The following is a 15,300-nucleotide window of genomic DNA, read 5'->3' on the forward strand; positions in this document are numbered from 1 at the left end:
TCTGGGACAGAATCCCATGGCCCCCTTTGATAGGGCATTTCTTCTTTGTTCAAACACAACCCCATGCCACTTATCCACTAATTCCCTGCCTAGCCCTATAGGAAAGCAATCTCTATTCTACACCAATTTTACCAACATAGCCAACGTTATGTCCTAGGATTTCCCCTATATTGACTCTAGCCCAACTGGTTTCTGCTTGCGCTCACCTACTTCCTGACCCCCTACCTTTGCCTTAGGATGTTTCCCCAGCTACCAGCACCTTCCCCGACCTTCTCTCTCCATCTAGTTAGTGGTTCCAACCGAAAGTGTGTATTAACCCTTTGAGTGGTGAGTTATTTTCATGCTCACTGACTCCCAGAAATGAGTTTTTTTCAAAAAACGAAATTAGTTCATTAGTTGTTTTTTGTTTTTGTTTTTTTTTACAGGGACAGAGAGTCAGAAGCATCAATCATCAGTTCTTTGTTGCGACACCTTAGTTGTTCACTGATTGCTTTCTCATATGTGCCTTGACCACGGGCCTTCAGCAGACTGAGTAACTCCTTGCTCGAGCCAGCAACCTTGGGTCCAAGCTGGTGAGCTTTTTGCTCAAGCCAGATGAGCCCACGCTCAAGCTGGTGACCTCAGGGTCTTGAATCTGGGTCCTCCACATCCCAGTCTGACGCTCTATCCACTGCGCTACCGCCTGGTCAGGCCATTACAGTTTTATTAAACTTAAAATCATGTTTGTTTGATAACCAATTTATGGGAATAAGAAGAACATACATTTGCCTTTTATAAATGTTGCCTTACAGGTATATGATGGTACTCTGGATGGTCAGGATGCACAAGGATATATGTGAACATTCATACTACTCAAAGGGTTAAAATGACCTGAGACTCTTAAAAAAATACCCATGTCTGGATCCCACCCCCAGAGATTCTAATTTGTCTGGGTGGGGCCCAAGTATTAGCAATTATTTAAATTGTCCCGGTGATTGAAATGTACACCCTACCCTAATGTGCTCTAAGACCAGGAGCCATGGCCCAGCTGGTACTTCCTGCTGAAACGGTACAGCTGTGGCCTAGATAAGTCTTGCCCTTCTCCCGATTCCTGTTTAGTCTTGCTTTTGTATCAGCTTGTGTTTAAAGCCCATATCCCCAAACGGACTACACTCTCAAGAGTGGGTGGATCACAGCTCATACTTCTTTGCATCCTCAACAGGACTGGGGCACCAGGTACACTGTAGGTGTCGAATGAAAACACCCTACTTAAATATTTGAGTCTACAATGCAGAAGGCATTGCAAGGAGTACATGATGAAAAAAGGCTGATTTCTTGCAGCTCGCAGGTTTGAAAAAGTAAGTTGAGAATGCAACGGTGAGGCTACAAGGCCAATGAAGGTGGGCTACAGAAAAGCAGTACTGAGGGAAGGTGTGGTGGGGTGGGGCTGGGGGAGGCAGGTCCCTGGGAATCAGAGAAAGCTTTGTGCAGGTTTCCATGATGGGCCAGTGGGAAGGATGACAGCCGGTTCAGTGGGAGGACAAAGACCCCACGAGCAAATGAATGCACTGGAAGGAAACCTCAGTCCTCTGATGAACCACGGCCATGCCAGCACCTGAGTTGGGAGGAATGGGAAGCAAAATGGAAAGACAAGATTTCATGTTACCTGGAACAGTAGGGAAAGGCTGAAATTAATTTAACAGGTCACGGAAGCAGCCAGTTAAGGCTGCAACTCTGGCACCCTTCTAAAAACCAGGCAGAAGGCAGAACAGCCCTAATACAAAAAAGGAGTGATGAGGGAGATGAGAATGGGAAAGGAGGGTCCAAAGGCAAGACAGGCCCCCACCCCAGCCTTTGGGGCCTCCAAGGCTATCAGGGCCCAGGGAGGTCAGATCACCTGATTTCTGCCATTCAGTCTTAAGCCACAGTTTATTGTACAGAAGTGAAACCATGTCACTAGTGCAATTGTTAATAGTGCAAATGTATTAAACATTTCACCATAGAAATAAAGACTTTAGTTACAACACTGTTGCTACTAAAACGCTATTATAGTAAGTTTATTCTGATCCTTCTCCCAAGTCAACAGTCAGCACCTTATAAAGACACACAAAGGCCCTAAAAAATACTTAAGAGAAAACCACCTCATGGTTCACTCCTCTCAGTCACCACCATTTTTAGAAAGGTGTTTTGGATTTCAATGAACCCTAGGGCTAACTCAGAAAATAAACCACAAAAGGACAGCCCAAGAGAAGGCTGTGGAAGGGAAGGAAAATCCCACCAGGTACGTAACTACTGAGCACTGACAGCACCATTCCACGTGCCAGGCACTGGTCTAAACAATTCACAAGTATGAACTCTAAACTTCTTAGGCCCACAGAGGTAAGTAACAATGATTTCCCCCTTTTACAGATGAGGAAATTAAGACACAGAGGGTAAGTGATTTGCCTAAAGACACGAAGCTAAGTAAGTGAGCAGAGCCAGTAAATAAAGCAGGCACTTGGGTTCCAGGTGCCATCGCCTGACTTGCACTCAGCTGCCCTTCACTTCACCTTTTTGGTCATGAGCCGGCTCTTCTTCTAAGGGCTGCCAGACCCAGAAAGGCTCAGAAGTACAGGACCACAGGGCTGCTGCTCTGGTTATAGATCTCTAAGTCTTTAAAATATCAGAAATGGCATAGAGCAAAGCAGGATGAAGTCTTTACGGGGTTACTTCCCATGAGCAGCAGTGAACAGAGCGACAACCTTCAGGATCCTCCAGGAAAGTGGAGCAAAGCCTTTCTCAGCAGTCAGTCACAAACACACTGGAAGAGCCGAAGGACCTCTGGGGTAGCCAGGCATGAGCTGGCTGGGAGGACCAAGGGCATTTAGCTCCTCCATTCCCTGAGATGGACTCTGTCCACCAAAAAATCTTCCAGGAGAAACCAGCTTCACCAGTAAACACAGCTCTCATCATTAATTGCTACTTAATGCTCACTGGCTGTAAGACCATATCGACATGTGGCACCTTTCTGATTTGTGGATTACAGACAAGCCATCTTCCCTGCCCCTAACGAGTCTGTGAACTACAGCCACCTTGGATTATGTTTTATTTCTAGGCTTCAGGACTTGAAGTGATTCTACTTTTATGCTTTCTCAGTTCCACAAGTAAAACAAGACATTTTAAGAAAATCAGTTCTGGTTTTTAGGGGATGGTAGCTTTGGTGAAAGAGTGAAGGGACCAGCCACTTGGTTAAACCAGAAATCTGTGGAAAGAGCACCTGGTGTCGTGTTTGTGGGCAAGGGCCCAAGGCCACTGAAACCACAACACACAGGACGTGGGTGGCCCAGGACAAACCCTCCAACTCCAGAGTGACACTGTGCCTCTCCTCAAACAAGTGTCAAAATCCTTTTAGGTTCTATTCTCTGTGAAGTATGTTTTATTTGAGCACCAAAAATGTCATTTCCACAGAAATCAACCAAATTTGCATAGAACACATAAAGCTTTGAAAATCTTGTTGTTTTTATAAGTCAGTCATCCCTTCCGTTTAAAAAACTCTCTTGTGTTTAACATCTAGAGTAGCTTCACTTATTCTGTATCTTTGAGAATAAGTTACTTGGAACTAACTGTACATAGGACACTTCTGTATGTGTACATTTTTAAAAAATGTAACTACTCCTGATGGCAATCTAAAATGTATTCTACATATCCCAATTTTCATATAGGGCATATGACAGTTAACTTTCTCTTGGTGAATGAGGCTGCTTCTAAGAATTCGAGTCTCCAGTTTCAGTTCTGGCTTGGCCACTAGCTTGTGACCTTGGGCAAGTAACTTGACTGCACTGGGCCTTAATTTAAATTTACTCTCTTACAATGTGAAAGGGATTGGGTCAGATGATTGACTGTTGTTTTACAGCTCTTAAATGTTATGATTTAAAGACCATTGGTAATATCAATTATTGCTATGCTAACCTAAAAACGTATTGTTCTTAAGGACTGTCGAGTTTAAGAATGTTGTTTGCACTGTGGGCCCGGACAGTTGAAGTACAGCAACTGAAAGCAGACTAAAGTCAATTACTTCTATCCTTTTCATTCCCTCCTATTCCACCAGCTGTCAATTCTCACTTCTGTCAACCTCTCACTGACATAAACCCCTAAGTTTTCAAAGCTAAGCAGTAGCCTGCTTCACTCCAGTTCTCTAATAAAGCAAAGGGCATGGGATTGGTGATACAATCTGGCAACCACTGGGCTTTATCTCTTCTCATTCAAAGCTATATTGTGGATTACTGTGGCCACAAGTCTGACCCAAAGAATGAAAATTCCAGTAATTTATATGCTCTTTGAATTATAAAAAGCACACTGCTTTTGGGGGAGTGTTTGAAGCAAAAGCGAGAACAGAAAAATGAACTAATTTCCTTCTTATTAAAGCAGAAACTATATGTCTTACCCCTTTATTTTAACCCATCTACTCCCTCCAAGCTTCCTGGCCCCATCTCAATATTTGCTTTTTTGTACCTTTTGCTGCCTAACTTATATTGGAGTAAGGTACATTTTCCAAGTCACTCTTTGAAGTCAAAGAGAGGATCAGTGTAGGAGGAAGGCGATACCATTAGTGGTTTCCTATATTTATGGCTTTCCCAGTTATCTTACCTTCATAGTCCCATGAAAAATTACTAGTAGAAAAAATGCTTTTTAGCAATTATAAATATAGTCCCTGAAACACTATTTTTAAGCTGCTAACATGCATGAAAATATGCATTGAACCATATGCTTAATATCTCAAATTTTCAGAGAAGTTCTCTTTAAAAAGTACAATGAAACTGATAATCTGCTGAGAACTGAAATCTGTCTTGTTTGCCTGGCACTATTTGGGGCAGTTTCATGAGATTTGATGAGGGACTTGATTCGATGATCATAGGGAATAGATTTTCACTCATCCTAATTTAAGATGTTAGTAGAAAGTGGGTGGTTAAAAAGGAATGGGAACAGGCTAGCCTGGAAAGTGAATGTAAACTGGACATAAAATGGAATACATACAAATCATGTTAAATTAGGAAACCAGTCAGAAAATTAACTGAATATTTAAACCTTTGCCAAATGGGTTGAACTCCTTTGAAAGGGACTGAAGGTATGGATGGTTTATCTGTCCGGATAGCAATAAAGACTAAACACTTAAAACTACTGCATCTTCTCTTTGCGAAATGAGAATAAAAGCAACTTTTCCCTAGTTTTTCAATCTCCTGGAGCTGTTACTGATGTCTAAGCTTAGGGTATCATTTTCTGTTTTCAAGTTAGCTTTATACAGCACAACCTTAATCTGAGAATCTACTCTTCCAAGTATTATACAAGGTGATGATTTATAGAAAAACAAAAATCCTTTCCTGTTTGCAAGCTTGGGTTCCTCAGCTCACAGAGCCATATTTAAGGGTGCTTTGTTTCCGAGGACGATTAGAGTGGCGCCCTTGGTACTGATTGTGGCACTGAGCTATTTGTACTGCCCAAGCCTGGGCATTGCATTATATTAAAACTTTTATTTCAGGGGATGTGGTGACTAAAAATTCTCTCTTAGCTTAAACTTAGTATCAATGCATGAATCTCAGCAGACTCAAGATTATTGAGTACGTTTCACAAGAGAAAAGAGACCCAGTTATAGCACCTATGGTTTGTCCATTCTTACACGGAAATTTCAAGCATTGTGGATTCTTTCCAGAAGTATAATCACTGGGTTGCTGGGACTGGATGACATTAAATCAGATGTAATAGGTCACTGTCTCTCGAATTAATAGAACCCAAGTTTTCTAGAAGTAGAATGAAATAATTTTAGCTTCTTTTTAAAAAGGCAGAAAATGAATCCTTTTCTGTTCCAGAAAATAGCACTTCTGACCAGTTTCTCTAGAGCTCTTCCATTTCCAACAGTTCACCATCAAAAATTGAGTTTGCCTGACCTGTGGTGGAGCAGTGGATAGAGCGTCAACCTGGAATGCTGAGGTTGCCAGTTTAAAACCCTGGGCTTGTCTGGTCAAGGCACATATGACAAGCAACATGTAAGTAATGAACAACTAAAGGGAAGCAAATATGAGTTGATACATCTCACTCCATCCCCCCTTTGTAAAATCTTAAAAAAAAAAAGAAGTTTATCTAGTGCATGTCTGATTTGGTGACAACTGCGAGTTCAGTTCTCGAAAAGCCACTAATCACAGATGCACTCAAAAGTTGACAGGTCCATGACTCATGGGTAGAGTGGAACTGAGGCAAAAAAGTGAGGATGAGTCGCTCTAAATTTGTCATAAACAAGGCACAAGCTCATACCCAGGTGGTTCAACACCACCATCTCCACATAAGCCTGATGTACTGCCACACCCCTATTTTACTCAGTGCTAGGACAGCCATGTTTTATAGATTTAAAAACCCAAATTAATTACATATAAATAATTAATTACATTTCACTTTAGAAAACTTTTGTTTTGTTCATAAATGTAAACAGAGGGGCAGCTGTACACATGGTCTTACACTACTCTAAATTATAAAAAATAGTATTTTTGCATACTCATTTTATTGGGCATTTACTATTCACCAGGTACTGTGCTAAGTGTTTTACATGCATTATTATATTTAAACCTTAAAAAAACCTTCAAGTTAGTATTGTTACTGTCCCTATTTAACAGAAGAGAAAATTGTTTCGAGAGACTAAGTTTTTTGCCTAAGATCATACAATTTGTAAATGAGAGGCAATCAGCTAGTATGATTATACTCATTTATATATTTTCTTCATTAAAAAAAAGGTGAAGACTTTGTTTCTGCTTAAGTTTTCAGATGTTTTTGAGACAGACCATGGAATAAGAACCAGGTGGGCCTGCAATTCTGGCCACCTGAACACAAGTTCTCAACCACTTCTTGGACACAAAGAGTTTAAATGGTCTCTTTGCTCAGCCAATCATTTAGCTATCCCCATGTTGTCCTTCCTGTTTAGGGAATAAATATCAATAAATTTCAAGAATTAAATAGAAGCCTAATGTAGTTTTGATAAGAAAAAAGCAAATCAAACCTTACACACAGGACTCATGACTCTGGAATTATATAAATTCTCACAGCATGAAGGAAGGAGGATGAAGTTTTGAAATAACTTGAAGTTGGTGAGGATAATTCTTAAACTTTAAATACAATACTTAAATACAATGAACTACATATAAGTTTGGCTAGCCAGTTTTGCAGACTTGGACCAACAAGCAGGCTAAGATAAAGAAAAAGCCAACAACAACAGAAAGCAATCTGGTGGTCTCATAAATTCCATGATCAAAACTACCTCCCACAAATCAGAATCCAATCCAAGAAGTATGTCAATAGCTGGTTGTTTAAGATTAGGTTTATGATACAGTAACAGAACTGTGTAGGGGGCAAATAACCTTAAAATATGTCCAAGCATGTTTAGGTCAAGTTAGAAATAACAGTATTCAATGCAAATAAAAGCATGCAATGTTCTGTGACTGAGAAGACAGTAGAGGAATACTGTATGTGTAAGCAGGTACTTGTAACTGTTTCCCCCCTACTGGCAGACCCTAGTCATTAACCTCCTCGTCCACAAAAGATCACCTTTGAGACTATCACACATCCCCAGCAAGTGTCTCTGGGCTGTAAAGCAGTTAAGAGCCCACAAGGGGAGAAACTGGGGAAGAGTAAGGAAATTAAATTTTTCCTTATTCCAAATCAAAACCCACCTTATTTCCCAAAGTACTGCTTATGTGCCGACTTTCTTAAAGACCCCCCACAAAATCTTGATCCTCCAAAAAACTAAACCCATTTGGAGCTGCGACAAGGTGAGGTCAACGATTGGTATTATCAACAAACCATTTATCTAATTGAGTCTGGTTCGTTTCTAGCCTCGTGGGGGCCAAGCCTGACCACGAGGGTGAAGACAGGAGGCATGGAGGAAGGGAATGAAGAAGAGAAAAGGAGAAGGGGGGGGGGGCGGACCTCCGGGCCACACTTCTTTCTAGTACCAACAAAAAGAGAAGTCGCATACTGACCTAAATCATCTCTCAAAGGCGCTTTATAAATTAAAGGGACAAAGGGAGGGGGTGGCGGGTAGCCTGGGAATCCTACGGACACCCAACCCTCTGACCCGCCCCCTCCCCCTCCATCACAAGGGAAGGAAGACAGAAAACAGCTCAACCCGGCCATTGGCGAGAAGCCCCCTCCGGTTTTCAATCGCCCATCCATAGGCCCCCTAGGAAAAAAAAATACAAGTAAACACCAAACCAACCCCCTGGGGTGGACACTCGCGCCCAGAGATCCCTAAAACGGGAGGCCAGGGCATTTACTTAGTTAGATTTTTCTTGCTTACTCATTTCCCTCAAGCACCCAACCCCCGTTCCCACTCCAAAACCCCGCTCAACCGCCTACCCTCTCGGCTCCAGCCCCCAACAGAATGCCGTTGCCCCCGGGCGGCGTCAGCCCCGCGCGGTCCGGGTCACTAACCTGCTGCTGTAAGGGCATTTCTGAAACCAGCCTGGCTCCGGGAAACGTGGGGGGCCGGCTAGAGAGGGGGCCGGAGGGCCGAGCAGACCGGCGGCGCCGGGCGAGGGCGGGCGCCCGTGAAGGGGTAGGGAGAGGAGAGGGAGGGTGGCCGCGCAGGGGGAGGGTGCGAGGGCGCCGGGACCGTCCCAAGCTAGGGAACCGGCGAGCAGGAGGAAGTGGGTGCCCCCTCTCCCCTCCAGCGCCCCCTCCCGCCGCCGCCTCCTCCCCAGTCACAGGCGCGTCCTCCGCGCACGTGTGCGAAACGTCACCGGCGGGTCCCGGAGAGAGGGACAGACCCGAGCGGCGGGACGGGAACACGGCTGCACCCGCCCTCCGTCGCCGGGGGGCGGAGAGGGGGCCAGGGCGGGGAAGGAAGGGGCAAGGGGAGAGGCGGGTCAAAGGCAGGCCTGGGGCCCGGCACGGAAGGCCTGGGCGCTCGGGCCACGCGGCGCCGCCGCTGCCACCACCAGGATGCGCCCAGGCTGGGGCGCCTGCTCGCTAGCCCGTCACCCGCAGGCAGTCCACGCCCCAGCCCGCACCCCTGCTGCCAGCTCCACCGCCTCCCGCAACACATCTCCCTCCACTGTCCCCAGCCCCTTTGTTGCTAGGTGTTAAAGATCCCAAAATGTGACAAGCGCAGCCCGGCAGAACCTCTGCGCTCCGAGCACGCCTTAGGGACCCTCGGCTGCCAACGGGCCTCGGGACAATCAGCCCAATTGTCCCCCAGTCCTCCCTCCCCCGAGTCCCCTACTCCCCAGTTCACTACTCCCTCCTCCACCCCCTTCTCCATCCGGGGCGTGACCCCATCCTACGCCGGAGAAAGAGGAAGCTTCGAGTTGGAGGGGAGGGGAGAGTGGGGGTAGGGAAAAGTGCAGGAAAAGAAGGGGGGGGCACGAAAAGTTTCAGTGTTTGATGTGGTTCGCGCCAAGGCGATCCCCACAGCCCCGCGCGCCTTGCGGAGCCCCCCGACCACACTGGCGCTGAGGGGAGCGCACAAGTCTAACAATAAACCCCCCGTAGGAGGAGTAGGCAGCCCAGAGGCCCACGGCACTCGGCCTGCGCTCTCCTTGGGCAGCCCGCAGCGCGCCCACCAACCCGCGCGGTGCGAGCCCAGCCACCCCACCCCACCCCCGGGCAGGGGACGGTGGGGACAGGAGGGCATTACCGGAGGGCCGCCACCGCCGCTGCCGCCGCGTCCCAGCGCTGGTGGCTGTTGCAGCAGCCCGACTCTGCTGGAGGGTCCGTGCGGCGTGGTGTAGAGGAGGCTGCCGGCGGTCTGCTCCGCGCCGGGGGCACTGGGGAGGATAGGGCCGGCGGCAACGGCGCCGCTTTGGAGGGAGGAGGTACAGGAGGTGGTGGAAGTGTTCGTGGTGAGGATCTGGATGTACGCGCCCGGGGCGGCGGCAGCAGCGGCGGCGGCGGCAGGGAAGCCGGGGCTGGCTAGCAGTGCCCTTTTGTCCATGGAGGCTGCAGCAGTGGCGGCGACGACAGTCGCCCCCTCCCCACCCCCGGCAGTCACCAGATACTGCTCCAGGGTGGGCTGGATCCCCTTTCTCATCTCTCGCTCCTGCTCTTTTTATTGCTATGGTATATTAATGTATTTTTTCAATTTCTTTATTATTTGCAGTCGGAGTTTCCAAGTCTCCTCCTTCTCGCCTCCCCGCCCGGCGCTTCCGAACCCCTTCTCTTTCTTTTCTTTTTTATTTTTCGGCACCGCACTGGCCCCGGGGGCCAAAAATAATCGGGGCTCTGGAGAGAGGAGGGTCCCGGCCGCACGGATATCGGGCCCCGAGGGGGGATGGAGGCGTCGGGGGCGGCCGATGCAACGGATTGCGAGGTAGGGGCAGCAGCCCGGGTGCTGCGGCCGGCAGCTGAAAAATGGCTCCAGGAAGCTGCTGCTGACAATGAATGAAGGGATACGGTTTACGCGCCAAGGTCCTCCCGCGAAACTCAGATTTCCCGCCGGCTTTTCAAACTATATTTGCATATCCCCGCCCCTCAACCCGCCGAGGACCATTCCCACAGCCATTGGGCCTCTATCTCCTTACTTCAGTCTCAATCGTAGAGCAGGACTACAATTTGACGGTTTCCATTGGCTGCCATGCATCATGGTTACCCGGGCGACAGGGACCTATTTGCATATGCATTCTTGATTGGCTGACAGCTAGAGTTTTTAGGGGGTGGGGCAAAGCTTTTCCTTCTCTCCCACGGAAGACCACGCCTGGTTCAGGCTCCGCCCCACCCCCGCCCACCAGCCGGATGGGCGCTGCTGATATGGGCAGGGACTCTGCGCCCCGCAGACTCAGTGTCGATCTCTTCTAGAGCAAGTTTCGCTTTTGGAAATTGTCAAGGTGACTAAGGGGACACCTTCGGGAACTCCCTTTCCTTTGACCAGTCAGTGTAATAGATGAAGAATAACCGGAGATTTCCCTAAATATGTGCCAAAGTCAAGTTGGCCGATGCGGACGATGCTTGGCAGGTGGAAACTTAGCCCTCTAAATCAGGGGTTTCTCCCTTTCTGAATCCAACCAATGTCTGGCGAGAGCTGATTTGGTGGCCGAGGCTGAAAGACAGAGACATGTGGGCCGACAGAATCGTGGAGGCAGAAGGTTGGACTGACGTGACAGCGGGCACCATTTAATTAACATTCCAGATAATTCCTGGTAGCTTCATTATTAGTCTGAGTTGCATTTCAGTAAAAATTAACTCACTGTTTTGTCGAGTGAAATCTCTTACCCAGTATTGGTCTGAGTCTAGAAAACACCCCACACCGGCCCAGAAGCACCTAGGGCAGTTAATCAGGGTTTTAACCCAGGGCTGATATGCGGAGTTCTAATCCACCAAACAGTAATCCGGAGAAGTAGACGTTTCCCACGATGATGTCTTGCACCCAACCAATCCTGCTGGCTGCTGGTGCACGTCTGGCACCAGCACTTGACAGTCTCGCTTTGTTAGCAAGTTCTCTGACTAAAAGCAAACAAGAAGACCCAAACCTATTTTGAAATATTTTAAAAGAATTTTTACAGTAGGCCCTGGCTGGTTGGCTCAGTGGTAGAGCGTCAGCCTGGCATGCAGGAGTCCCGGGTTTGATTTCCAGCCAGGGCACACAGGAGAAGCGCCTGGGCGCTGAGGATGGCTCTGTGGCTTCTGCCTCAGGCGCTAGAGTGGCTCTGGTTGCACGCAGTGGAGCAACGCCCTGGATGGGCAGAGCATCGCCCCCTGGTGGGCGTGCCGGGTGGATCTCGGTCGGGCGCATGCGGGAGTCTGTCTGACTGCCTCCCCATTTCTGGCTTTGGAAAGATACAAAAAAATAAAAGAAAAAGAATTTTTACAGTAAACTAGAAATTGTCACGAGAAAAATACTAAATTATTGTCAAGTGACGTCTCTATTGGTGCAAGTATTCCTGAGTTCTAAAATTGAAGAATGCTCTGTAAAACTGAACAGGAAAAGGAACCCCTGCAGGAATGTGGGGAATGGTGTGTGTCAAGCCATCATACATAATTTCAATCACTGAGAATTGTTCAAAACAGCTGCTCAGCTGTTGTTCTCTGGGTGGTGAGGGTTGCAATACCTCAAGCCCTTTCCCAAGACGTTATTATTTTTTTTATTTTTCCTAAACTCATATACTCAGTCTCATCAAAGGCCTGAAAAGGTGTCAAATAGAGGCTCAAACTCCATAATATTCCAGTCCTATTGCCTTATCTGTAACAGAATGAGCTAAATGTACTGTTAAATCTTGCACCAGGAGGAATATTTTTGTCTTGCATTCAAGTTAGTCGAAGATCTATGGCCTAGTACCCAAACATTTATTGACCCAAATATTTATCATACATAGAACTGACATTATCTTTAGGGTAGATTTGGTGGAATATCAACTACTGATTGAGGTAGAAGCTAATGTATTATCAATTCCTTGATATTGTTCCATCAGCGCTTTCCACTGTCGGTCACTATGGAGAAAACTAGTATCGTAATTACTTCTATATTGCTACCTGCAAAACATCGCTAGTAGCATGCATTTGGTAGTGGTGGTGAGGGTTGTAGTCAAAGGAGCTTGAGCTGCAATGTACACAGTCATTATAGACCCTCATCTTCAGTTTAGAGACAAACCTAGAACTTGGGATACTGTACAAGATCCCTGCTAGAGTTTTCACAGTGACACAGTCACAGGAGAGCAAATGTTCACAATCCAAATCCACACCTGTTATTCTGGTTTAGAAAGTTATGAAATATTTACTATTCTACTTTATCCAATCTGTATTCTTTAAAAAAAAAAGTTTATTCTATTGATTTTAGAGAGAGGAAGGGAAAGAGCAGGAGAGAGACAGGAACATCTGTTTCTGCATGTGCCCTGATCAGGGATTGAACCAGCAACCTCTGGGCTTCGGGATGATGCTCTAACCCAAGTCATCTTTTTGACCAGGATAAGCTATATTCTTTAATGTAGGGTATTTGGCAGAGAAACATGTTTTGACCTTTATGTCTAGTGAACCCTAGGATGAAAAGGTGGAAGAAGGAGTTCAAAGAGAGAAGAGGAGGTGTTGGAAGACCAGATGCTAAAATTTTAGGTAGGCTATTAATCTGTGAAAAGGTAGCATGCATTAATAGAAAGATAATGAGCTTTGGAGTTAGACTAATCTGTGTTTAAATTCTGGCTGTGCCACTTACTAGCTATATAACTCTAATCTTTTTTTTTTAATAATTTTATTTTTTTAATGGGGTGACATCAATAAATCAGGATACATATATTCAAAGATAACAAGTCCAGGTTATCTTGTCGTTCAATTATGTTGCATACCCACCACCCAAAGTCAGATTGTCCTCTGTCACCTTCTATCTTGTTTTCTTTGTGCCCCTCCCCACCCCCTTTCCCTCTCCCATTCCCCCCTCCCCCCCGTAACCACCACACTCTTATCAATGTCTCTTAGTTTCACTATTATGTCCCACCTACGTATGGAATAATACAGTTCCTATTTTTTTCTGATTTACTTATTTCGCTTCGTATCATGTTATCAAGATCCCACCATTTTGCTGTAAATGTTCCGATGTCATCATTTCTTATGGCTGAGTAGTATTCCATAGTGTATATGTGCCACATCTTCTTTATCCAGTCATCTATTGATGGGCTTTTTGGTTGTTTCCATGTCCTGGCCACTGTGAACAATGCTGCAATAAACATGGGGCTGCATGTGTCTTTACGTATCAATGTTTCTGAGTTTTTGGGATATATACCCAGTAGAGGGATTGCTGGGTCATAAGGTAGTTCTATTTTCAGTTTTTTGAGGAACCACCATACTTTCTTCCATAATGGTTGTACTACTTTACATTCCCACCAACAGTGGATGAGGGTCCCTTTTTCTCCACAGCCTCTCCAACATTTGCTATTACCTGTCTTGCTAATAACAGCTAATCGAACAGGTGTGAGGTGGTATCTCATTGCCGTTTTGATTTGCATTTCTCTAATAGCTAAAGAAGATGAGCATCTTTTCATATATCTGTTGGCCATTTGTATTTCTTCCTGGGAGAAGTGTCTATTCATATCCTCTTCCCATTTTTTTATTGGATTGTTTGTTTGTTTGTTGTTGAGTTTTATGAGTTCTTTGTATATTTTGGATATTAAGCCCTTATCTGAGCTGTTGTTTGAAAATATCATTTCCCATTTAGTTGGCTTTCTGTTTATTTTGTTATCAGTTTCTCTTGCTGAGCAAAAACTTCTTAGTCTGATGTAGTCCCATTCATTAATTTTTGCCTTCACTTCTCTTGCCATTGGAGTCAAATTCATAAAATGCTCTTTAAAACCCAGGTCCATGAGTTGAGTACCTATGTCTTCTTCTATGTACTTAATTGTTTCAGGTCTTATGTTTAGATCTTTGATCCATTTTGATATAACTCTAATCTTTAAAATCCTGTCATCTCATGTTAAATGGGAACCCATATTGTAGTATCCATGTTAAAAGGTTATGGTGAAAAGAGGCAATAATAAATGCAAAGTGCTAGATATATAATAAGTGCTCAATAAGTGGCAGCTATTTATGATTTTACTTATTTGTGTGATTGTGTTTTGCATTTCTTGATGATCCAATCTGACTCCTAGTCTCTAATCTTCCTACTGCCACTGGATATCCACTTGCTGTGGCAGTTTAACTTTGTCCAAGAGTAGAAGCACATTCATGTCCTGGTTAGTAGGGATTAGAGAATTCTGACCCAGAAGTTTAGGGTAATAAAGTCAGCTCTGCTGCTCATCCCACTCTAAACTGCTTGTCTGTTAGTGGCCAGTTTATGGGTGGCTCCTAAATCTGAGCCTTTTTGACCTTCCTGTGAAGGTTAGACTGCTCCAATACTAGGGCCAGGCTGCTCTGGCCAGTCACTACTCCCCTTTCCCTTTCTCTGATAGTGGCCTAATGCCTAGTTGTCCCATAATTGGCCTTTATAGTTTGTTGAACGGTGCCCTCTTCCCAAACCCCAAAATACTTCTAAGTCTTAATCTCCAGAATCTGTGATTGTGACCTTATTTGAAAAAAAAGCATCCTTGCAGGTATAATTAAATTAGGAATATCTAGATAAAATCATTCTGGATTATCTATAGCCAATGAAAAGATAAAATATACTGGATGGAAAAGAAAGTTGTTATCTTGTGGGTGTGTGTTTCCTTGTCTTTTTGAAACATATAGTTCTTGTAAAAAAAAAAAGTAAAGATCCAGAAAACCAAACAAAACAAATGTATGTGTGAATGAATTATTATAAGGTAAACACCCTTGTAACCACGTTGGTCAAGAAATAGAACTTGGACCCCTTTCATATGCCCTATCCTCAACACAACCCCCTCCTTT

The 15,300-nt window shown here is 45.2% G+C and overlaps 1 protein-coding gene across 2 annotated transcripts in view; it reads right to left on the reverse strand.

The window, feature by feature from the left end:
• E2F3 (E2F transcription factor 3) overlaps positions 1–10,326 on the reverse strand; it is a 93,281-nt gene extending 82,955 nt beyond the window's left edge. For both annotated transcript variants that reach the window (XM_066268297.1, XM_066268296.1), the window contains exon 1: positions 9,635–10,326. In XM_066268297.1, the coding sequence (XP_066124394.1) occupies positions 9,635–10,027 (393 nt within the window). In that variant the 5' untranslated portion in view covers positions 10,028–10,326. The remainder of the gene's footprint in view (positions 1–9,634) is intronic.
• Positions 10,327–15,300: the final 4,974 nt, after the last annotated feature.

The sequence above is a fragment of the Saccopteryx bilineata genome, chromosome 3, assembly GCF_036850765.1.
Source record: "Saccopteryx bilineata isolate mSacBil1 chromosome 3, mSacBil1_pri_phased_curated, whole genome shotgun sequence".
NCBI classification, from domain to species: Eukaryota; Metazoa; Chordata; class Mammalia; order Chiroptera; family Emballonuridae; genus Saccopteryx; species Saccopteryx bilineata.